Below are 23,722 nucleotides of genomic sequence, written 5' to 3'. Positions count from 1 at the left end.
ATTGCTGGGGCTGGTCTTAGTGGTTCTTTGGTTGGGCTGTTTACTGTTAGCTTGTTTGGCAGTTCCTTGACTGGGGTATTGTTTATTTGATTGTTGGTCTGAAGTTAATCTTGGAATTAATCTATGTTCATGCAGCTTCTGATTGCTGGTGGGGAGGCAGCTCCCTTTTTGACTAGTTGATTGTCTCTTTTGCATATTATGTAGATATTGTTTATATCTATGTGCCTGTTGATGACTAATTTGTCAGAGTGCCAAGATCTAGAAACACCCTGGAGTTTTTGCTAGGGAAAACTAATCCTTTGCAAGAGAAAAGCAAATCTTTCACTAAATTCCTTAGCAAAGGATTTGCATGCTTAGCTAAGGGACAAGGTGTCAGGGTTCCAAATAGCACCCAAAATTAAATCAGAGTCCAAGGCCAAGTATTGCTCAAAGTTCCAATTTATTAAGAGAGCCATGTTGGCACATCTGGAAAAAACCCGAATCTGAACGCTTCCTGTTTTTCCCCACCTAGTTGAGAGTTCATGATCTTGCCCCACACCCACAAGTCCACCACATGATCCAATCTTCCACTGCATGCTGGCAGTTTCATTCATCCAGTTCCGGTCAAGTGCAGAGATGTAGAGATAAAGGATGACCTTGGCTTCTAGGAAAGAATTTTATTCTGGCTACATGGCATTTAACTCCGTACCTTCCCTCCTCCCATTTTCCCACAATAAAAATGGCATAGTAGAATAATAGAAAGTGTGGCAGGCCAAAGATCCAAAAGGAATATGGCTGCAGGCCTGACACAATAATCATTAGGTTTGGAGTTTCAAACTCAAGTGTTTGTCCTAGATTTGGGAAGATTTCTTAATCTTGGTTTAACTGGGACCCTCTATTCAGAGACCCTAATACTCTCAGTGTTCTAGTTCTTAACATTAGATGATAGAATAAATGGCTTTCAAGATAAACAATCTGTGTCTCATCAGTTTTCCTTAAATTATTTGTGGCTCAGAGTGCAGGTTTCCTGGTTATTGTTTAATATCCATCTTCCAAGTGATCAAGAACAAAACTCACCAGACATCCTCCTCATGGCCTTCTTGCAGATGAATTGCTTTACTTTGGTTTGTGTCCACATAGTGCACTTCAGCAGAGAGGCCTCCAAGACTGAGGCCCTGGGAATATACTGCTAGCTCCAACAGACATGAACTGGAGCTCCATGGCAGGATTGGACTATGGAGGCTGAATGTGCATCTATCCAAGATCCTGCTAGGGTTCAGGAGAAGAATATCCCCTACAGGGAAAGAAAAGGTTGGGGAGAAAATACATTAAGAGCAAAGAAAAATAACAAGATGAATTAGAAATAGTGAGAAATAGTGACAGATTGAGAAAATAGCTTCAATAAAAATATGAATGAAGTTATTGAAGAGAAGAATAAAGAAGCTGGAAATAAATGAGGAAAATAGAATTTAAAATCATACATTGACCTTTCTGTAAAGACCTACAAAGTCTATGGCAGATGTTCTCAAAGATATAGTCAGATTTTATCCATTCTCATTCAAAAATAACCCCCTTCAATGAGGTTTGTAGCCATAAGGTTGCAAACTTAATTGTTATGAACTTCCCTATAAGTATCAAACTGTTGTTCAAGCATTCTGCTCCATGACTGAAATGAAGCAAAAAATAATAATCAGGAGAGATATTTATTTATTAAGTCTCATTTTTAAATAAATCCTTGGGATAAATGAAATAGAAAGTTATATGAAAATGAGAGGGATTCTTGCATGACCAAAATTTTATCTAGTTGGATAATGATTATCTGTTTTCTAAAGCAAAGATAGATTTTGAGATTGTCTGAAAGAGGTTTTCTCTGGCCTTGATATACTGACATGATCAGAAAGGAATGGTTGTCCCCTACAACTGGCTGCCCTTTCACAGAAGAGAGTTGAGAGAAATTATTTAGCTTAGATTTGTGACTTCATGGTCATCATATGTTGTGTGTGTGTGTGTGTGTGTATTTACACATATATGTAAATGAGCACCATGGCAAATAGATGACTCAAACAACATGGTCTTGTACCATGAAAAGTTTTATAGATGAATACTGAACTTGGAATCCCACTGTAGCTCTTTTTTCAAGATTAATCTTTTATTACATTTTCATTTTCCTTTATACAATCACTTAAATACTGTGCAGTTAAAAAAAAGAAGCAATAAACAACTCATAACACTTCTATCCTACATACACCCTTCCTTCTACCCCTCCAACTTTCATTTCTCCCTTCCAACAATCCCCTCTTCTACTTCCCCTCCCCCTCAGCCATTCCTTTCTCCCCTTCCCACCATCTCACCCTCCTTACATTCCCTTCTCACTCCCTCTTAATTCCCCCCTCTTCTTTCCCTCTACACCTCGCTTCGGTGTATTTCTAGTATTCATTGGTCTATTTGTTTTGTACTAAAACAAAAGAAAAATAAAAGGAAAAGAAAGAAGAAAAGAAAAAAAAGAAAAAAAGCAACAGTATCCAAGTGCATTCATTGTTCTGAAAATTGAGTCTATATTTCCACCCTCCCCCCCACCCACCCCCTGAACCCCCCTCCCTGACCCCCTTCCGACTTCCCAGGTCCCATTCCCGGCATCGTTCTTTATCAAGCAAAGTCTGGAGTATATTGAAACCAAATAGATTAGAAGTTACAAAATAATAAAAAATAAAAAAAATAAAGAACAAAAAAGAAAAGAATAATAAAAAGAAAAAAAGGGGGGAAACCCCCCCCAGAAAGAGAAGTCAATATACTCTCTAACATTAAACTCAGCTTCTCATTATTTTTAAAATCTTAAACAATGTCTTTACCTGCTTCCGCATATAAATTTTATACCTCCCATCCTGCCTTTACCCGTGTCCGCATATATATTTTATCCTCATCCATTGCTCCTCTCATATTTACTCCACCCTCGTGTAGACTCTCCAGATAATCTTTCTTAACCTTGTATTCAAATAACAATTTATACAAAAATCAACTTACATTCTGGATCAAGGTAATCTAATTGAACTTTCACTACCCTTCCATCTACCCCACGCCACCCGACTCCATTCATCCCAAACCACAATCCAAGAAAACTACGATCTCCGCTCTCCTCGCCCCAAAGAATAGATCATGCGCAGTTTAAATTAAGATTCAAACAAGTCTTATATAAGTCCCATACAATATATGTCCAAATTCAGCACCGCTTCTTTCAGTCTCAATATCTCTTCATCGGTATACAGCTTTGTCATTTTATACCAGACAGGAGTCCTGAAATTTTATTCAGATTAAAAATTTAAGAAGTATTTTAAAGGCATAGCTGGATCTTTATTCTTTACTCTTCTGCCCTTCCGGAAGGGGAAAGCAACACCCTCCGCCTTGTAGCCACGTGTCCCGCTGCTTATCTTCTCCTTCTCCTTGTCTTTCTCCAAGTCCGGGTGAATCAGGAAGTCCCGCCTTCAGAGTTTTGTAGTAAAAATCTCGGGCTTCGCAAACAGAATTGAGACGATATTTTTGGTTCTCAAATGTGACTGTGATACCAGATGGCACTTCCCATTTATATTGTATCTGAGAATCTCTGAGTTTTTCAGTTAAGAAAGTGTAGTCTCTCCTTGCTCTTAATATTTGAGATGGTATTTCTTTAAAAACAATCAAGTCCTGTCCATCGATTCGCAGCCTGTTATTGTAGAACTTCTGTATTATCGCATTTCTGGATTCTCTTGTGGTGAAATATATAATTATGTCCCTCGGAAGCTGTCGTTGTTTTGCTACACACGAGTTCTGGCGATAAATTTTTTGAATCTGCCAATCAAAGTTAAATCCCGGACTTCCCACCGAACGTCTGAAAGCCTCAAAAAAGGTCTGTTTCAAATTCTCCTGTTCCTTTTCACACAATCCTCTGACTCTTATTGCAAATGCAGTCTTATTGTAATTTATCATAACGAGTTGTTTTTGAGCATTTTCAACTTCCTGTTGTAACGTTTGAATTTTAGATGTCAAATTAGAATTAGCTTTTTCCAAAAGTTCCAATTTGTCCTCCATTTCAGAAACATAGTCTGTCATAACAGTCATAACTCCGATCATATCTTCCCTTGTTTGAGCAATCTTGGCATCCAGTTTATCATATAAGTCCGATACAAGTTGTTTAATTTCCTGTCTGAACTCTTTAAGGGTTTCAAAAAGAAATTCTTGCGTTAAGAGATCTCCAGTAGAGGGCGTGGGAGGCAAGGGCAGCGATTTTGTAACAATTTCTTGAGATGTATTATTAAGGAAACGCTTAGACTGCTTCGATTTGGGAGCCATTATAAAAAACGCCCAAACAAACAAGCAAACAAACAAAGTCTCTGCTCCCCTCGGTTTTAAATGGGATACTATTTATAGACTTTTAACAGTTAATAAGGAGAAGTCTTCAGGAGAATAGAGCTGATTGAGTGTGTCATATATCAAACGCAGAAGCTATAAAATCGCCATCTTGTAACGCAGCTGGATAAGAAAGCCTTTTACAAAATTGAAGCTGGTATTTTGAATAGTAATAAGAAAAAAATTTACAACTTCAAGTTAATATTTGGTTTTGAAGCCATTTCAAAATGTATCTGCCTGCAGTTAATAAAACTCTATTGCCTGAATATGCAGCTTTAAGTAAAAATGCTGAGTTCCCCTTTTATTTTGAAGTTTAAGGCTTGGCAAAACTTTCAGTGAGTAAACATTGTAACAAGACCGTTCAGCAGATTCATCACCATTTAACTTCCAGATAAGCAAAGTTAATGAAGGAGTAAAATTCTTGTAGAAATGAAACTAATTAAAAAGCTTCTGCTGGCCTATTGTGAAACCAAAACATATGATAAGCAATCTCTTTTGTTTTGAATTCTTGTGAGAATTAACAAAAAGTGTTCATTATTACCGGAGAAACCAGCCTGCTCGGCGCCATTTTAAAAGCCTCTAAGTAAATAATTTTTTGGAGGAGAAAAAGAAAAGAAGCTAAAATGTTGATAAACAATTATTGTCCACAGAAACGGATTCAGCTCGTGATAAGATTAAATCAAACAAAACTTTGAACTGAGTGGGGGAGTCCTACTTTGTCCTGCACAAGGCAGTTTGAAATTCCCAGCACGGACAGCCGTTCTGCCTTGGGCTAGCCCCCCTTTCCCTGCAAGCACAAAAGCTGCAAAAATCGAAGAGCATTTGCCAGCAAAACAATTTCTTCTTTCCTTCTTGCCTGAAGGATAAGAAAACCTGATAAGACGTCAGATGGAAGATCCTCTAAACAGGTACGTAGCCAGGAATTCGGAGGCAGCTGATTTTTTTGCTGCCACCACCAGCAGGCTCCTCCCAGGAAGCCCCCACTGTAGCTCTTAAAGCAATAGGATACATGGATACATCAAAATATAAAGCATTGCTAGCAGTGCTGTCTTTTGGACCAGTTGTAGCTTCTGAGTGATCTTTAAGAGCAGCCTCATGTTGAACACATGGCACATCCAACTGTGAAGTGACTAGAGCATCAGTAGGAGCTATCAGTTCAAGACAAACCCTAGACAGCACTGAAGACTTAAATGGAGAAGTGCAATCCCATTAAACCTAAAAATAGAAAGTTTCCAGATTTTTTTGTGGTTGCGGGGTGGGGGAAGAGGGGGGTATAATCCAAAGCTACTTAGTTTGAGGATTAAGCCTGAGTCTGCTTCTCCCCATTCAGATCTGCAAGGCTTCTGGCCATTGGATAAGATCATTGATGACATCCCTTGGCTGTCCATGGATCAAAATATAAAGGTGGGCATCATCCCTGCATTGATGATATTGGACTTCAAATCAACAAATGGCCTCCTTTAATGATTTAGTGAAAAATCTTAATAAGATATCTTAGAATGCCTGGAGGCATCTGTTTTGTCACTCTGAATTTGAGAGACTATGGAGTAAAATCATTCCCAATCTCATTTCAGCAATAGAGCAACATTAATCTTCCTTTTCTCTTTTTATTTTCTGCACAGTAGATAGATAAATAACTGTTCTCTAGGAAGCTAGTCTCCATATAGCTTCTGGCTGCATGAAAACATACGCCATAAGAGTGTATTTTTTCAGTTCTCAATCCTCTGCGGGGAAACAAGGGAGAGTGCTTTACACTGAGATCTATTTCTTTTTTTATAAATTTTTATTAAAAGCTTTTCAAAGCATGTATAAACTAATACAAACTAAAATAGAAGCAAGAAAAACAATGCAGAAAGAAAGATTTAAAAACAAAAAGATGCTTCTGATTTCCTTTGCAGCAAATGTAACTACAATTACAAAATTATCTTAGTCTTTGTTTACACAAAAGCTTGCTTTTTCTATTTGCCAGGTTTTTTTTTTAATAATGAAGATCATAAATCATTGCTGTGTTTTTTCCTGTTTCATGGAATAGTCATATAAGAGGTTTACACCCAACTATAAATGTTGAAGTTAGATAATTAGTCCATCTAGTTCAACAGATAGATAGAAATCTATCATTTCTTAATCAGATGTAATTGACCTGCAATGATGCAGCTTGGTGGACATCAAATGGAGAATAGTGGTTCTACAGGTTATCAGGTCAAGGAAGAGTAATCTAGTTTGATTGACAGCAGCTTCCTAGCGGCTCCCTTTCAAATAGCAGTACTTCCAGCCTTAGCTGGTACCCAATAATATTTAACGCACATGCTCTGTCGCTGAGCTGTGGCATTCTTGTGAAGCATTAGGAGCAAGCAGAAATAATGGCTGATATACCAAGTTAACACTTCAAACACTTCAATATGCGTGGGCATATAGCATAATTTGTTGCAGGAGAAAGGAAAGTAACCTGAATGTTATGGGAACTTGACTTAACAGAATAACAGAGTTGGGAGGAACCTTGAAGGTCTTCTAGTCCAACCTTCTGCTCAAGCAGGAGACACTATACCATTCCAGAAAAGTGACTGTCCAGTCTCTTCTTAAAGCTTCTTGCTTTCTGGTGCTTTGTAGAATAATTTATCACCCTCTTCTTTGTGGCAGCCTCTTAGATATTGGAACACTGCTATCCTGTCATCCCTAGTCCTTCTTTTCATTAGACTAAGCATATCTAATTCCTGCAATTATTCTTCATATGTTTTAGCCTCCAGCCCCCTAATGATCTTTGTTGCTCTTTTTGGCACTTTTCAGAATCTCGACATCTTTTTTTATAATATGATGACCAAAACTGGATGCAATCGTCTAAATTATTTAACCTAGTTGACTGTTAACTTAAGTCAACAGTTGTCTGTTAAGTTACTTAACTTATTCCAGTTAATAGAAGGGAACGTGAATAAGCTGTAGCATGCCAGTGCCATTAACATATGAATTGGCTCTTAGTTTCAGCATTTTCTGAAACTATTTTTTTTATTTTTCATGAGACAAAATGTGTTGGATTCTAGTAAAGAAAAAAGAGAGAATGAATGTTCTGCAACTAGGGCTCCCTATAACATATATAGTTTTGTCTGCATTCATTTGAATGATAGATAAGCAACATTTAACACATGATGATGTACATGGAATAGAGAATGTTCATTTGAGAAATATTATATATATTAATTCTATTATATCATTAAAGACTAATAGATATGGAGAGGAGAAGAGAGCCATTCTTGCAGGATCCAACCTGGGTCAGTCATCAAGAGCAGAGGTTTTGTCTTCTGAGCTTTCAGACTCGTACTGGAGTCCATCTTCAGGGATGTTCTCTAGCAGAGAGAAGTCCCCTGTGGATGGGCTCCAGCATGAGTCTGAAAGCTCGGAAGACAAAACCTCTGTTCCCGATGACTGACCCAGATTGGATCCTGCAATATTGTCCTGAGACATGTATATTTGCCTTCATTCATGAGAACCGTTCTTGTTGGCTTCAGCAGTGTTGGGTACCCTAAAGTAGTAAATCCAACTGGGAAAGGAAGCTCTCTATGCAGACAGATAATTAACCACAAATATAAAGATGGAGCAAAAATGTATAACCTTCCAGATCTCTGTTGGATGAAATTATGTCCATAATGTGTTGATCTTCTTGAGAAGTCAGAGCAACAACTGAAGATAGTAGCCAGTCAGGTTGTCCAAAGCTATTAGCAGACATAATCCAAGAACAGTTCCATCCAAAATTACATGGAGTTTCTATTATAAAAAAGACAAAAAAATCATTACAGCCAACCAGTCAATCAAGATATTATTATAATCAATGATACTAACTTTAATAAACGAATTACATTTATTTTTTTAATCAGACACAAGTTGTCCTGCTATATGCAAACATAAAGTGAAAGAAATCCTTTGTCCCAGATTATTTCCTACTATATTTTAATAATAGTAAAGAAGTGATGTAAAATTAATTGTTGCACTGCTGTTATTGATAAAGTCCCGACTTTGCTGATCGGATGAATACCACAGCATGATTAAGCTATCTACAGGGGATACTAACTCATCTTTTTTTCTGGATGCATTTTAGTAGTTGGTCACTGATTCAAAGAAAAAGACAGATGTGTCATATGGAGCAATTATAAAGGCACTCCATTCATTTCCACAATGTCCTGATGCAGTATTCCCCTTTAGGATTAATTTTAAGAATGCAGGAAATAAAATTTTGCAAGCTTTAAAAAAAAAGCTAAATTGTCTGGGGTGCTGATTGGCTACCATTTCAAAACTTTCTCACATAGCAGTTATGCTTTTCAGAATGTCTCCTTTAATAAGAAAAAAAACCCACACTAATTTATGCATACATTTCTAACTTGCATGGAACTTATTAGATGGAGAAGAATGATGACTGAACAAAATTCAATTTACTAGCATGTTTACTTATTGCTTCACTCATAAAATTGGTTTAGCCTGTGACACAAGAGCAACTTAAGTGCTCTTTTCATTTGGCTGCACATCCACTCTGACGTTATTCAGACTCCAGTTTACATTGGCTACTTCAGTAAAACTAGCAGAACACTTTGCTCCACCCAACAGCCTTCAGAGATGACAGCTTGTTCCATAATTAAAAATGTAACTAAGCAAAATGATAGAAGAGCAACTAAGATGATGAAGGGCCTGGAGACTAAAACATACGAAGAAAGGTTGCAGTGGCCCCTAAATGTACCATAGTCTAAATTGATTATAAGACACTGGATATTTTTCTTTAAACTAGGACAGATTTTCTTTTCAAAAATGCAGGGTGTTATCTAAGCACTGTTAGCCGCAAGCAAAACGGGTATATCTGTCTCATTCCCATTATTTTTACATGTATCTATCCTTCAAAAGTTTAAAATACATAATTTGCATTATTATGTCTGTGTTATTCCAACCATCTCCAGATTATGTGTCACGAAAGAAAAGTACCCTGGAAAGGAGAGGAGGGGAGGTTGAGGAATTGGATGTATTTGCAAATTAATCATTCACATTCCAAATATTTTTTATTCTGAAGGATTTCAAGCCTCAGTGAGATGTAGGCATGAAATAATTAAATAAAGCATGTGCCTTCTCTTCAGTTTGTAGTGCATGTTATTTAAAGAATGCATGTCATATGGGTTCTGGCTTGAAACGAAAACAAACTTCTCCAAATAATACTTGATTTTAAAAATGTTTTCTGTTACACAAGAAGTGTTTTCCACTTAGCTGAATTAATTTGGAGGAACAAATAGGGTAAGATTTTTTTTTCTAAGGCTGCATGTTTGAATATGGGAACAGCAGGGGGAAAGCACACAGAAAATATATGCTAAAGAGAAATGATTACAAGATTAGTAATATTACTACTACTACTACTAACTACCTGCTTGTCTTGTCCAGTTCCTTTCTTGAGAAACAGTTGCTGCAGAAAATAAATAAGACTTTATTGGGATTAAATATTTATTGAATAACTTGATCTAACGATTAACACTGCCAATACATTACTCCTTAGGCTCAAGAATAATTGAGAACAAAATATATTTTTCTACAGTTTTTTGCAAGTTAATTTACAAATATTTCTTCATACATTTTGAAATTTATTGATGGATCGTGCTGTCAAATGTATCTGGAAAACACTATTTAAAATTAAAAGAACTTGCCCAATTTCTATGGAACAAATAGAGAGTAATCACTGCTGGTGGTGCAGTCATTAAAGTGCAGTATTTCAGGCAAACTGTGTCCTCTGTCTGAAGTTTGACCCTGACGGAGTTCAACTTTGATTCAGTCCTCAATCCTTCCAAGATTGGTGAAATGAAGACCCTGATTGTTGGGGGCAATATGCAAAAAATGCTTCTACATTGTAAACTACTCAGAGAGTGCTGTGAAGTACTATTGGGTAGTATATAAGTCTAAATATTATTGCTATTTCATGTCATGCTTCTCGGTTCTCAGAAGCATTTGGCTTGCTACAATTGGAAAGAGGACGTCAGACAAGACTGATCTTATCAACATGTACACGAAAGAAAAAAGGTCAGAACAAAACAGGTTTGCTAAAAATACTTCCTTGAAACATCAAGTTGACTATGTTCCATTGCAACAGCACTTAGAATGGCTCAGTATTTTGTTCTAACTTTGAAATAAAACCCTTTCAACACTTTTGTTTTGTTTTAGGCTGTGCAAATATCTACAGAACCCTCACATCTTGGACATAAATTGTTTCGACTTCTTTCCTCAGAACAACACTATAGGGCACTGCACACCAGAACAACTAGACACAAGGACAGTTTTTCCCCAAATGCCATCACTCTGCTTAACAACAAATTCCCACAACACTGTCAAATAATTTACTAAGACTGTATTACTATTATTCTTCTCTTCCTTCCTAGTATCTATCTCTTCCCATTTATGACTATAACCATGTTGCTTGTATCTTTCAATTTATATTGTTCTATTTGTTTAATAGTACGATTTGATAGCTTATTAGTTACCTTGACTATCACTAAGTGTTGTATCTTTTTATTCTTGATGAATGTATTTTATTCTCTGTATGTACACGGAGAGCATATGCACCAAAGACAAATTCCTTGTGTGTCCCATCACACTTGGCCAATAAAGAATTCTATTCTATTCTATTCTACCTTGGGAGCATTTAAAAAATTCATTTTGAGATCTGAATGGTTTGATGGTTTGGATGGACTATTTTCAGATAATATTCTATGACTGTTGAAAACAACCAAGTTTTGTCTCAATCTTGAGCCAAGTCTTAAAATACACACATTTTGTTTCAAGCCTAGAATGCTTTAAAATGACGATTTCAAGCTTGACACATTTTTTGCACATTCCTGAACTTTATTCATGAATTAAATAAATATCATGTTTTTTCTGAAGGCTTGGTTTAAATGAGAACTAATGCACCAACTATGTAACATATTATATCTCTTATCATGCTCAGACCAGATTTAATGTACATTCATTTAACCTTACATCAAAATCTATATCCCTATCAGATGTATGTACACTGAAAGTCAGCACTGGCTTAAAATATTTATTCAGTTCACTCATTGTTCATTCACCTGTTCCCTAAATCTTAAAGGTCTACAGCACTTGTATGTCTTCTTAGAATCCTTAAGGTAGATGAGAGGTTATTGAAAATTATTGAATTCTTTAGATTCTCTAGATAAGAATAAGAGAGAGCAAGAATCTGAATGTTTCACCAAGGCTGTTTTAAACATAAACTGTAACAAAAGACCAATAACCACCTGAGCTCTTCATTGGAAATAAGAGAACTGTATGCAGGGCAAAAGAAAAGCAAACTGCTTCATTTGATAGAAATGTTTTAAAGAAGAAAGAGTAAAGTACCTGGAAGGGAAGAATGACCAGAAGAAATAATCCAGTTCCTTTCTGGAGGTACATAGGGAAAAGATGAGTCTTTCTCATCTGATTTAGTTGAGGCCACACCTGCAACAGAGAACAACAGTATGAAAACAAAAAAATTAAAAGGTACCAAAGACTTCAGTGAATATAGAGAGAGTGACAATATTGGCTTATGGAAGTTCCTGGAATTATAGTGAGTGACTTGAAAATAATCCAACCATCCAAGAATGGTTTATTTACAAGAAAACATGTCTGTTTCATTCCTTATTAAAAATTTTGAAAAGGTCTCTTCAGTGGTGGGATTCACTTACCTTCCCTATTGGTTCGCAAATGTGAGTGCACACACCTTGTCTGCACATGCATGCTGCCTTATGCACATGTGCAGTGCTCATGCACTACGTTGGGGCGCATGGGCAGAGCATCCCACAGCTGCTGCTACCAGTTTGCCTGAACTGGACAGAACCGGCTGAATACCACATCTCTCTCTCTCCGTTCCTCCCTCCCTCCCTCCGCTCTCTCCCCACCCCTGCCCACACACACACTTATTAACAACTAACCCACTTCCTGAGGACTTGAGGTGAGTTATGGTAAAAAATAAAACAAGCCAATACAAACATTACTGCAGTTGACTTAATCTAATGAATCCAAGGCAGCTCTTAGACTTTCAGTACCCATATAACAACAAGGCTTTTTGGAAAGCTAGAAGGTTGGGGCTTCTTTATCACAGTAGGCAGGTTGGTCCAAAGAGCAGGTGCAGTCAAGGAGAAGGTATATTCAGCCACTCACCTCTCATAGCTTGCAGGGGATGGCTTGAACCTGTGGCAAATGTAAACCCCTTGTATAAAATTTTACAGGGGCAATCAGCCTATTGAATTGAAGCTAGACACAAAGTAATAACCAACGCAAATAACTTATGATATGTGGGCTCAGGGGAGGGGAGTGCCAAGCAATTACAAAAAAATCTATATATACGAGTCCTGGGAAAGCATAAACTGAAATAGAGAAGGGTTTTGGCAGGCTTTCAGGATTCTGTTACAATACTTCAATTGCTTTAAAGCTAGGAAAGCTCCTAGCTAGCACATCCTTTTCCTGACCTTGCCTGCCTTGAAAGGTGACAACATTCCTGAAAGCCTTTTTGCTCTCTCATCAAAGAGACTTTGGATCTTGCCTTTCAGTTCTAGAATACGACGACAGATCCTCAACACATCCCTCTCTCTGCAGAGCATCCATGCGCTACAACTTGCCCATCAGTTTCTTCTGAAATACCAAAGCAAGACCCATCAACCGAACTGTCTTCAGATTTGTCATATAGTGACAACCTGCTTCCTGCCATAAATGTTTCCACATTGCTGTTGTCAGACAAGATAGGAAAAAGCGTATCCTAGCTTTGCCTAAATCTTTCATTTCAGTCTTGTCGATTGATCTTGACAAGTTGCCTAGCCATTCTTGGACACAAATGTGTGGGGATGGGTGGGATGGGGTGGAGAGAGGCAAGATAGTATGATGAAAAGTGGATTTGACTCTGAGAAGGGAGAAGAAAAAGCTGAGCTTTTACAGAAAAGTTATCAAAACCCTGGGAGAATAGAAAGTGTGAGAAAGAAACTCAGAAAAACTCTGCCTTGATTTTGTTTGATATAAGTAACGAGGGGCATTGACTGGCCTTTGAGATTTTATTTTTGTACCTTAAATCCATTAAAGTACCCCCTGAGATATCAAGAGATTTCTGGGTTTTTTTATCTGGCCAGTCTTGAAGGGCTGACCCAATATGTGTAATACTGCTAAATATGTTCTCTGTTCAATTAGCAGGTAGTCCTGCATTCTATACACCTTGACGCTTCCAAGTTTGTCTTCATGTATCATCTACATTTCATTACCTATGAAGCAACAAGGACATGAATTACTATTGTCAAGGGAATCTTAGTCCAAAAAGGCCTGTAACTGGCATATCAGTCAAAGCTGGACAAGTCCATTTTTGATAACTAACTTAATAGATAAGGGGAATGCCATGGATATATGTATGTTAACCTCAGGAAAGCATTCAACACAGTCTGCATTGATAAATTCATTAATAAACATAGGCTAGATGATTAAATGAATTAAGAAGTGGCTGAATAGCTACATTCAGAAAGTATTTATAAAGGGATTTATATTTGTAGCATTGGGTGGAATGCCACAGGCTTTATTTTGGGCCTTATTCAACATGTTCATTAGTGATCTGGATGAAGCAATTTGATTTTTGATCATGGGCTTATTTGTTAGATGTATGTGCCATCTTTTATTCTGGAATGCATTAAAACATTTATAAGGCTCTGTTCTCTGATTTTTCCTATAACAGTCAATTCTGTGATATATTATAGGTTGGGCTCAGAGACTGCTGGCCTATCACAGTGAATTTCTCTTGCTGATGTAGACTAGTACTTAGGATTGCCCAGTGAAAATCCAATGCTTTGACATTTTCACCATGACTCCACAATTGCTTTCTCAGCTAGCCACTCCAGGCTCAAATCCCATCCATTGATTTATGAAAAACAGATGTTGGTGCCAGCATGCATGATTGTGCTTTTTACTTTGAACTTCATCTACACTTTGAAACCTTTCACTCAGTATAGAACAATTCATTTTTGATTTTATTCTCTTGAATTGTTAGGTATCATCAGCAAATGCAGCCACTTTGCTGCTCAGCAATGAAGATTACCAGATGCTGAAACTAACTATAGTACTAAAAAAAGTAAAAACTAATTATAATAATTTAGATCAAAGGCTGTGATTGGGAATTTACATACTCTAATGCAGACAAAATCTTGTAGACTGGAAATGGGTATCCTGTAAAACCTTGCTTACATTAGAGTTGACCCAGACAACTGATACTCTTCAGGTCATCCTATTTCAGGACACTAGGATAATCATGTTACTTTAGGACCTTGGGGTTGTACCCCTCATCCCTGAGAGGGTCTAGGACGTATGTCCCATTTCAGCTGGAGATGAGGATTTTGCACTATAATAAATATTCTGCTCAGGGCAAAGCAATCTACCTCTGTTCTCTCAAACTCACTACAGCCATTGACATACCTCAAAAGTCCATCTCTAAATGCAGAGATTTCAAAATAGTAGGAGTAGGAAGACGGACAACAGAAAAGAGGAGTCTGTGGAAGCCAGCTGTTGTATAGTTCCTCCTTTCTTGCAACCAGCATTGGTTGCTGCAGATAATACAGAATAAAAGCTAACAGAAACAGAAACGCAGATCTAAAATCAAGCCAATAGCAGACACGGCCAAAGTTATATCATCAATTGTCTCCACAATATTTCACAATCTCCCTAGCCAGAGGAAGTGGCCTTTCTCTCTCTTGCTTGCAATTTCAGACTGTAGTTTTCTTTTTTTAAAAAGTGACCTGATTAAGAGTTGGCTGTAAAGTAAGCCAGTAAATAAAACCTGATATCCAGGAGGTCAGTCACTTACAGCAAAGTCAATTCATGATTAATTCAGAGAGTTCAAACCAAATATCTAGTAGCAGGCAAAGTGAAAAAAGAAAAGAGAAACTAGGCTCCCAGTATTATAACTCGGGGAAATAGGAAGATAGTATTTCCAGCACTCAGAACTTTTGCATGCCATCCAAGGTTCAGCATCAACTTTGTAAAAAGCGCCCTTTTTACAAAGTTCATGTTAGGATCTTACTCTTGAAGTTAACTTTGTGATTTCTGTACCTACTGCTACCCACATTCTGAAAACTGAGTAGATGTCAACCAATGAGTTATTTCACAAATCTCTTTGGGCTCCTCCTCTTTGGTCTCCTCCATGACATCTATGGAAGGACCCAAAACCCAAGCTTGTAATTGCTGCAACACACAACTCCACTTCCCTTTTGAACATTTGTGCATGTATCATCATTTGTACAAAGAGATGGGGATTTGATCACATTGCCAAAGCACTACCTTGATTTTGTTTGCTTTTCCCAGAAGGTCTTCTTGTTCTTGTATGAGTAGCACAAAGATGCCTTACTAGATATTTTTAGAGGGCATATATCTTCATGACATCATCTCCACATTCATGTCTAACATAGAGGCAGTTTTAAAATTTTATTTTAATGTTCTGGTTTTAAAGTAGGGTTTGCCTTCTCCTTCCAACACCCTTTGTGATCTGAATGATCTGTGGTGCTTTAGTTACATATCAGCAACAGCATCATAAAATATGATTTATAATAAGGTTATTCTGTTATCATTAGTGTACTGATGATATTATACTCCATACTGTTGGATGACCACCAGTTTCATATAGATGTTAAAGAGGAGATGGGAGAGAGTTGATCCCTAGGGCTTACAGCCCCCCAGTCACCAAAATTGACTGAAACCAGCCACAGAGAAAGGAGAACCACTGCAAATTCTATCTCCTCTTTCAAACCCATGAAGGTGGCCCAGAAGGATATCATGACTGATCCTTTAGGGGAAGGAGATAGTGAGTTGAAGCAAGGATATCTGATCTAGGATGAGCCCTGGTGGCCCAGTGGTTAGAGTGCAGTACTTCTGCTGACTGCCATCTGCCTGCAATTTGGCAGTTCAAATCTCACCAGGCACAAGGTTGACTCAGCCTTCCATCCTACCAAGGTTGGTAAAATGAGGACCCAGATGGTTGGGGGAAATATGCTGACTCTGTAAACTGTTTGGAGACGGCTGTAAAGCGCTGTAAAGTGGTATATACGTCTAAGTGCCATTGCTATTGCTATCTGAAACACCTCTAACTTCCACTGCCTGGTGATGCTCATCAGGGAGATTCTGCAATGGAAAGAACATTGCCCAGTGTAATCCACTTGGCCATCATCCAAAAAAAAATGTTGATAGAGCTCCAGTGAAGACTTCTAGCTTCTTGATTCAATGCCTCTGTGCTCACTTCCCCATGGCTTTGTTGCTGTTGCTGCCATTTTTCCCATGGCATTCCCCTTGCTGGCTAACTGGTACCAAAGTTGTTGGCTATCTACCAAACTGGCAGGACCACCAAACATCCCCAAACACACCATCCTCAAAATTCTCAACAAAATGAGTCTATGAAGCAGACATCTACCTCAGTGTCATGATTGGGCGGTGGGGGTGGAAAAAGCTTACAATCAAGGAGGAACCATCACATGTCACATATATTCATCATAAATCCTGCTCAGCTAACATCAGTGATGATCATGATGGCAACCATGATGATATATATGTTGGATTGCACATCTGCTACTGTTGTTTAATCAGCTAGGGGATGATTGAAATATGTGATACCTGCCTACCAAGAGAGAGACAGGGAAAAAGCTGAACTTGTCTGAAAGCCTCAGGCACCACTGCTGTTTGTTTTGACTTTTTAAAAAAGTCTCTCCCTCATACTCTTCAATCCTGCTATACAAATAGTTTAGACTTTTTTTTACTGTAAATCCTGCTGATGACAACCATCGCATGACTAACAAACCGGTGGGTTGTTTCTTCCTTCAGCATGAAGGAAACCCCTTGTTTTCTCCAACTTCCTTGAGGCCACAATATTTTTGACCAAAAATATATTTTCCTGTCAGATTTCTTTTCCTTCCACGATGGTATCTACATTTATTCAAAATTACTTTCATTCTATTTTTCTTCCTAAACAAAATTAATCAACAATAAAGAAAGTTAGAATAGAATAGAATAGAATTCTTTATTGGCCAAGTGTGATTGCGCACAAAAGGAATTTGTCTTTAGTGCATATACTCTCAATGTACATAAAGAAAAATAAAATAGAATACATTTATCAAGAATCATAAGATAACACTTAGTGATAATCATAGGTTATAAATAAGCAATCAAATTATACACAGAAACAAATAACACAATATAAAATTTAAAGATACAAGCAACATGGTTATAGTCATAAGTGGGAAGAGATACAGTAGATACTAGGAAGGAATAGAAGAAGAAGAATAGAATACAGTCTTAGTAGGTAATTTGACAGTGCTGTGGGAATTAGTTGTTTAGCAGAGTGATGGCATTCGGGAAAAAACTGTCCTTGTGTCTAGTTGTTCTGGTGTGCATTCACTTGGCTCTTTTGGTATTTAGTTTGCTTCTTTTACAACATAGATAAAATAAAAAACAAAGGAACCAACAAACCTATCCTTCTATGCATCTATATCTGTTCAGAATTCTCCGGTTAATATGGAAGAATGAATGATTTAATCTTGAAGTATTTTCACTGGAGCAGTGACACTTTAATTCAGACCATGCACAGGAAGCTATGAGCACTTCCTTAACTCAACCACAACTTTTCCTAACGTCTTGTGGAAATCCTCAACTGTAAACTTATTATACTTGCTAAACAGTTGCAAGGCCTTATCTCTCCTTAAAATCAGGAATAGAGGAATTGTGTAACCTAGGGCCCAAAGGTAACTTTTACCAGCATCCTTTTGTGATAACAAAACTCTCCATGGCTGAGCTCATTTTATAGATTTTAGGGAATTGTGGGAGTGTAAGAAGAAAATTTGACATCTTAAACTTTGCAACTGCTTAAGGATTTTTCACCCTACCCATTAGAACCTCACCTAACACTGGCCTGGTTCCTGTTATGATGTAATACTCCACCTTTCCTCTCCACCGTCCAGGCCTTCCGCACTGCCTTGAAGAACTGGCTCGCCCGTCAGGCCTGGGGATAAGGATTTCTACCCCGCCCGAATGTTGTATGCATGTTGCTCATTATTTTATTATGTGTTGTTGTCTCAATGTTGTATTTCCCCTTTCCCTGGTTTCTGTGAGCCGCCCTGAGTCCCCTCAGGGAAAAGGGCGGCCTACAAATGCAAATAAAACCTCTAAACCTCTAAACCTTTTCACAAACGTACATGAGGGGCAGAATTAGCATAACAGCAATATATTTCTCTGTTGTCTGACAGCATGGGTGCTTGCTAAATTTGGAATGGGGACAGGCTGCCTAGCCATCAGAAATCATGTCCAGAAGCAGTCTTATTTTGAGAATGGTGATAATTTACATCAAATTGGAAAGAAGCAATGCTCAAAATTAATTGGATCCTAGAAATGGAAAGGGTTAAGAGGCACTTCACGATGATTCCCTACACACTATCTGGAAAAACCTACTAGTGTAAGGTGACCAGACATCCCGATTTTCGCGGGACGGTCACACTTTCACACAATTTGTCCCGTGTCCTGGAGCGTTCTTAAAAAGTCCCGATTTTTGTGACCGGACCCGGAAGTAAGCCTGCCCTGCCCCCAGCCCTGTATACCCATCCCAGCCGGCCGGTATTTTATCCCTTCTGTCTCCCTGTTGCTCAGAAAAGCAACTCTGGGAAGGTCCTTTGCTAGCAGGCAGGTTCTAGGATGCCTGCCGCCACCAAAGGACTTTCCCGGAGTTGCTTTTCTGAGCAACGGGGAGACAGAAGGGACGCAATCTCCTTTCATTCTCCCTCTGCCTCATTCACTCGTTCGGGCAGCAGAGAATGAAAGAAAATTGAATAGCCAAGGACAAAGGAGCCTGCAGCCTCCTTCATTCAAATGTTCAGGCAGCGGGGATGGGGGGGAGGCTTTCTCGCACGCCTTCTTTCTCTGAAGCCGCGCCGGATTTAGCAAACCAGGCAGCGGGTGCCCTTGTGATTGTGTAGCAGCCAAAGATCGCCTGGTTAAAAAGGAGGAAGAGGAGGCTCCACTAGTCCGGAGCCCATCTGCGGAGGCAGGGATCCACACACAAACACACACACACACACACACAGGGAGGGAGGAGAGACAGAGGGAGAGATAGAGACACACAGAGAATGACAGAGAGAGAGAGACAGAGTGTGGGAGGGAGATAGAGGCAAAGAGCCACACAGAGAGTGAGAGACAAACAGAGAGAGAGAGAGAGGGAGGGAGGGAGGGAGGGAGGGAGGGGGGGAGTGTTTATGCACAGAAGGGAGATTTAAAACTTCAGAGTGAATCCAGGAAGAGGGAAGACATGGAGGACTGTCTTTTCGCTCCGATTTCTGAGCCCCCAGCTGTTAGTGATGGAGGAGGACGAAGGAAGGGGTTGCATTTTTGTCAGGCTGAAAGAAAGCTCATTCTGTGGCATTTTAAAGAAGTCCCGTTCTTTTTTTTTAAGCACAAAAGGAAAAATCTGCAAAAAGCCCGGGGAATGTTCCTTGCAAAGCATCATGGTCGCAGAGAATGCAAATGAAGGTGCTTATCTCCCTGCCCCTCTGTCCTTGTATTCAAATCGGAGTCACGCTGAGTCCCATTCAGAGGGTGGAGGGACGCTGTGCTTTTTTTTGTTTTGTTTTACCTATGTTCTCACAACCATGCAAAGGTGGGTTTTGTGCTACAAGGATCATTCTTTCTTTCTTTCCCTGTCTGCGGTTCCGATTGCAGTTGCTTCGGATTAAAGCACCGTTTCTCATTCCTTGCCAAACTGGGGCAGGGCTGCCTCTCCTTGCAGCACCCTCAGTTGCAAAATGTTCCCCTGATTTATAAGTTCGCAGCAATGCGATCCAACAAATAGGAAAGTTTTAATAAGATTTTCTGACTTTATTTGGTCTCTGCTGCCCCCACCCCCACCCCCTCCCAAGGAGAGAGTGGAAAGGAGAGGGAGGAAGGAGGGAGGGGGGAAGGAAAAGAAGAACGGAGGGGGGAGAAGATGGAAGGAAGGAGAAAGTATAGAAGGAGGAAGGAGAAGGAGGAAGATGGAAGAAGAAAGGAAGAAAAAGAAGAAGGGACGGAGAAAAGAGGGAAGGAGGTAGGAAGAAAAGGGAAAGAGAGGGAAAGAGCAGAAAGAGAAAGAGGATGAAGTTGATAGGCAAGAGGAAGGAGGAAGGAAGGAAGAAAGAAAAAGGGAGGGAGGGAGGAAAGGGGAAGACAGGGAAAGAGCAGAAAGACAGAGAAGGTGAAGGTAGATAGGCAGAAGGAAGGAAGAACGAAGAAATAGGAAGGAGGGAAGGTGAAAGGATGGAAGGAGGAAGGAACAGAAGCGAAGAGGAAGAGAGAAATGGAAAGAGCAGAAAGACAGAGAAGGTAGATAGGCAAAAGAAAGGAAGCTGAAAGAATGGAAGGAGGAAGGAAGAGAAAAGGAGGAAGGGAGTGAGTGAGGAAAGGAGAGAGGATGGAAGGAGAAAGGAAGGAAGAGAGGGAAAGAGCAGAGATGGATAAGGTGAAGGTAGATAAGCAAGAGGAATGAAGGAAGAAGTGAGGTGTCTCGAGGAGGGGGAAAACATTTAGTGACCAAAGTTACAATGGCATTGAAAAAAGTGACTGATGACCATTTTTCACACTTAGTGACCGTTGCAGCATCCTCATGGTCACGTGACCAAAATTTTGTTTGGCAACCGATTTGTATTTATGATGGTTTCAGTGTCCTGGGGTGACCTTTTGACAAAATATAAAATTTTTAATCAAGCCCCCCCCCCCCCTCAATGGTGTCCCTCTTTACAAATCTGAAAATCTGGTCACTTTATACTAGTCATGTATGAAAATGAAATTCCTATGAATAGTTTAGAAATGTCTTGGGGTTGAATGTGTACCAAGCTTAATTTTGAGGTAGCTCCAGTTTTCTTAAAAGTCCAAAAAGGCGTCCCATCTAAGTTTTATTCTTAAATTTTCAGAGTGAAAATTACTTTCTCTTGTAAACCTGGAGGCTTATATTCTAGCAACACTGAAAACAATTATTAACTGCATGTTCTTGACGGGTCACTATCAAGTAGGGAGGGGGGCTTTTCCTTTCTTCTAGCTTGTTGGGGCAATTAAACATTATAACAATGTCGTATGTGTTCAACTCTTCAGTGTGCAAGTTGAGATCAAGTGAGCCTTACCAAAGGTTCTTTCAAAATCCTAACTGCACTTCCAGGTTCAAAAAAGGTCAAGCAGAGCCACTTCTCTTGCCCTTTGTGACTCATTAGCAGCAGTTTAGGAACTGACCCTAGGACATCCTGATCTTTGAACCTCGTTAAACCATTAGATCTATCATCTATGAGAAATGTTACATGTAGTGCTAGGAAGAAATTCTAGCTCATCAGCCTCAAAGAAACTATTCTAGTAATCAAATTATTGAAGAACAGAAAAGGAAGGGGATGATTTCTATTTTCTCCCTGCATAACTGATGAATGGCTCTGGCATGAAAGCTCTTCACTTGGACCTCATTTCCTCAATGATAGCACTAGCATGCAAAACAAACCATTTTGAAAATGAATAAAAAACCACTTTTGAAAAAAAAAAGCTAAATATCCTTCTGAGTCACTCTCACTCCCAATTAATAAAAACAAGGAATGGTTGTGTTTCAAGGAACAATAGCAGCAGGTCAACATGTGGTAGTGTAGTGGATAAGGATAGAACCCGATGTTATAAAAGAACTGTTGCTGTTTCTTGTCTCTTATAACATTTAGTTCTCATGAAGTATTAAATGTTGAGTATTTATTTCTGACCCAGGTGAACATTATTAAAAATTAATCCTCTTGCCATATGAGAGAGCACTCTCAATTTATTGTCTCAGTTGGCTGTTGTTACATTCCTGAATTTGCAAGGTCTAGTTGGGACCTTCATATGAATTAATATGCATTCCCTCTGTGTGTGTGTGTGCACGCGCGCACACACACACACACACACATTCATCCTTGCTGTTACATGCAATAATAAATATTTTCGAGATCTAGTTTTGAAAAAAATATTTTTTTAAAAACCATCCCAATTATTATGGCTTTAAACTTTGATCAAGATAACTCTCACAATTGGTTGTCTCTGAGTTTGTGAGAGTTTATGCAACTGCGGTCTTAACAAATATTCATCTATTTTAGACCTATCTAATGCCTGTGTAAAGTACCCTAACGATGCCTGCTTCATAATAAGCGAACTGATATTGTAATACAAAAAGCTGTGATTTATTAACAGCTTCATTAGGTATTCTTCATTAGGCATTTCTTATTCGCAGCCATCTTTTTTGCTTTCTTTATCTGCTTCTGAACTTTGACGGTGTTCCTGTCCTCCCTTCAGTCTGTGTCATAAATCCAATAGTTTCATTCATCTCAACCCAGCTACTGTAAACTGAGATCCAGCTCCGCCGAAGCTCTGCGTGGAATGTCAACACAGAGAGTTGACAGTCTGTTTTTTATACAGGTCCAGAGGTGGTATACTACTGGTTCAGACCAGTTCGCCCAAACTGGTAGGGGAAATCTTGGGTTGCTCTGCCCACCCACCCTGGCTCTATGGCATCCCATTTAGGTCTTTTTTTTTTCACCAAAAGCGCATGCGTAGAAGGCTGAGCAAATGGGCGGAGGCGCACGCTCACATTTGAGAACCAGTAGAGAAGGTAAGTGAGCACCACCCCTGCACAGGTTAGAATAAAAATTATGAAAATCCTTTTTTATATGCTTGTTATTTGTTATTACATTATTGCCTTCACAAATTTTCTCAGTCATTCTTTTTTCCCTTTCCTTTCTTAGCTTATATGCCAACCACCTTCCTGGTTTATTTCTGCTGTGACATACTTCATCTTTTTTTTTATCACAACCATCATTTATTTAAGAGGATTTCATAGATCTTTTCTAAATCTCATTTTAAAAGGGTACTGTAGTTTCAAGTGGGTTAACACGAAAGTGAATTTATCGTGTTTATTTATTTTTATTTATTTTAGTTATATCCTTTATGAAAACACTATCAGTATTTTTATAAGCAGCTTAAGGTAGGGAACATATTTAATACTCCAATGGTGGGATACGACTGGTACTCCCAGCAGGCACCAGGCATACCAGTGCCTGCTTGGAGCACCAGGTACCAATTTGGTACAGTGCTCTGGAGGGGCCACCCACCACTCACCCTCATTACCTGTATTTGATCCGATCGGGGCTTTTGCGCACACGCACAGAGCATATGGCACCTGCATGATGCTCTGCCAAGCAGCTGGAGCATCGCGGGTGGTAAGTATGCATGCGCATACTGCGCGCATGCTGCACGCATGCTGTACGAGTGCACGTGATGGACCCCGGGCCCTGTTGCAGTGTACCAGTTGCAACGGGATCCGGAAACCAGC

General features: G+C 39.0%; 1 protein-coding gene across 1 annotated transcript in view; it reads right to left on the bottom strand.

Annotated features, from left to right (window-relative positions):
- LTK (leukocyte receptor tyrosine kinase) overlaps positions 1-12,532 on the bottom strand; it is an 80,212-nt gene extending 67,680 nt beyond the window's left edge. The window contains exons 1-4 of the mRNA XM_032213506.1: positions 12,526-12,532; positions 11,725-11,823; positions 7,963-8,115; positions 1,057-1,273 (exon numbers count right to left, since the gene is read on the bottom strand). Of these exons, the coding sequence (XP_032069397.1) occupies positions 1,057-1,273; positions 7,963-8,115; positions 11,725-11,823; positions 12,526-12,532 (476 nt within the window). The remainder of the gene's footprint in view (positions 1-1,056; positions 1,274-7,962; positions 8,116-11,724; positions 11,824-12,525) is intronic.
- Positions 12,533-23,722: the final 11,190 nt, after the last annotated feature.

This window comes from Thamnophis elegans, chromosome 1, assembly GCF_009769535.1.
Source record: "Thamnophis elegans isolate rThaEle1 chromosome 1, rThaEle1.pri, whole genome shotgun sequence".
NCBI lineage: Eukaryota > Metazoa > Chordata > Lepidosauria > Squamata > Colubridae > Thamnophis > Thamnophis elegans.
Note: the sequence above shows the minus strand (reverse complement) of the source record. Positions and strands in the feature narration are given on the sequence as shown.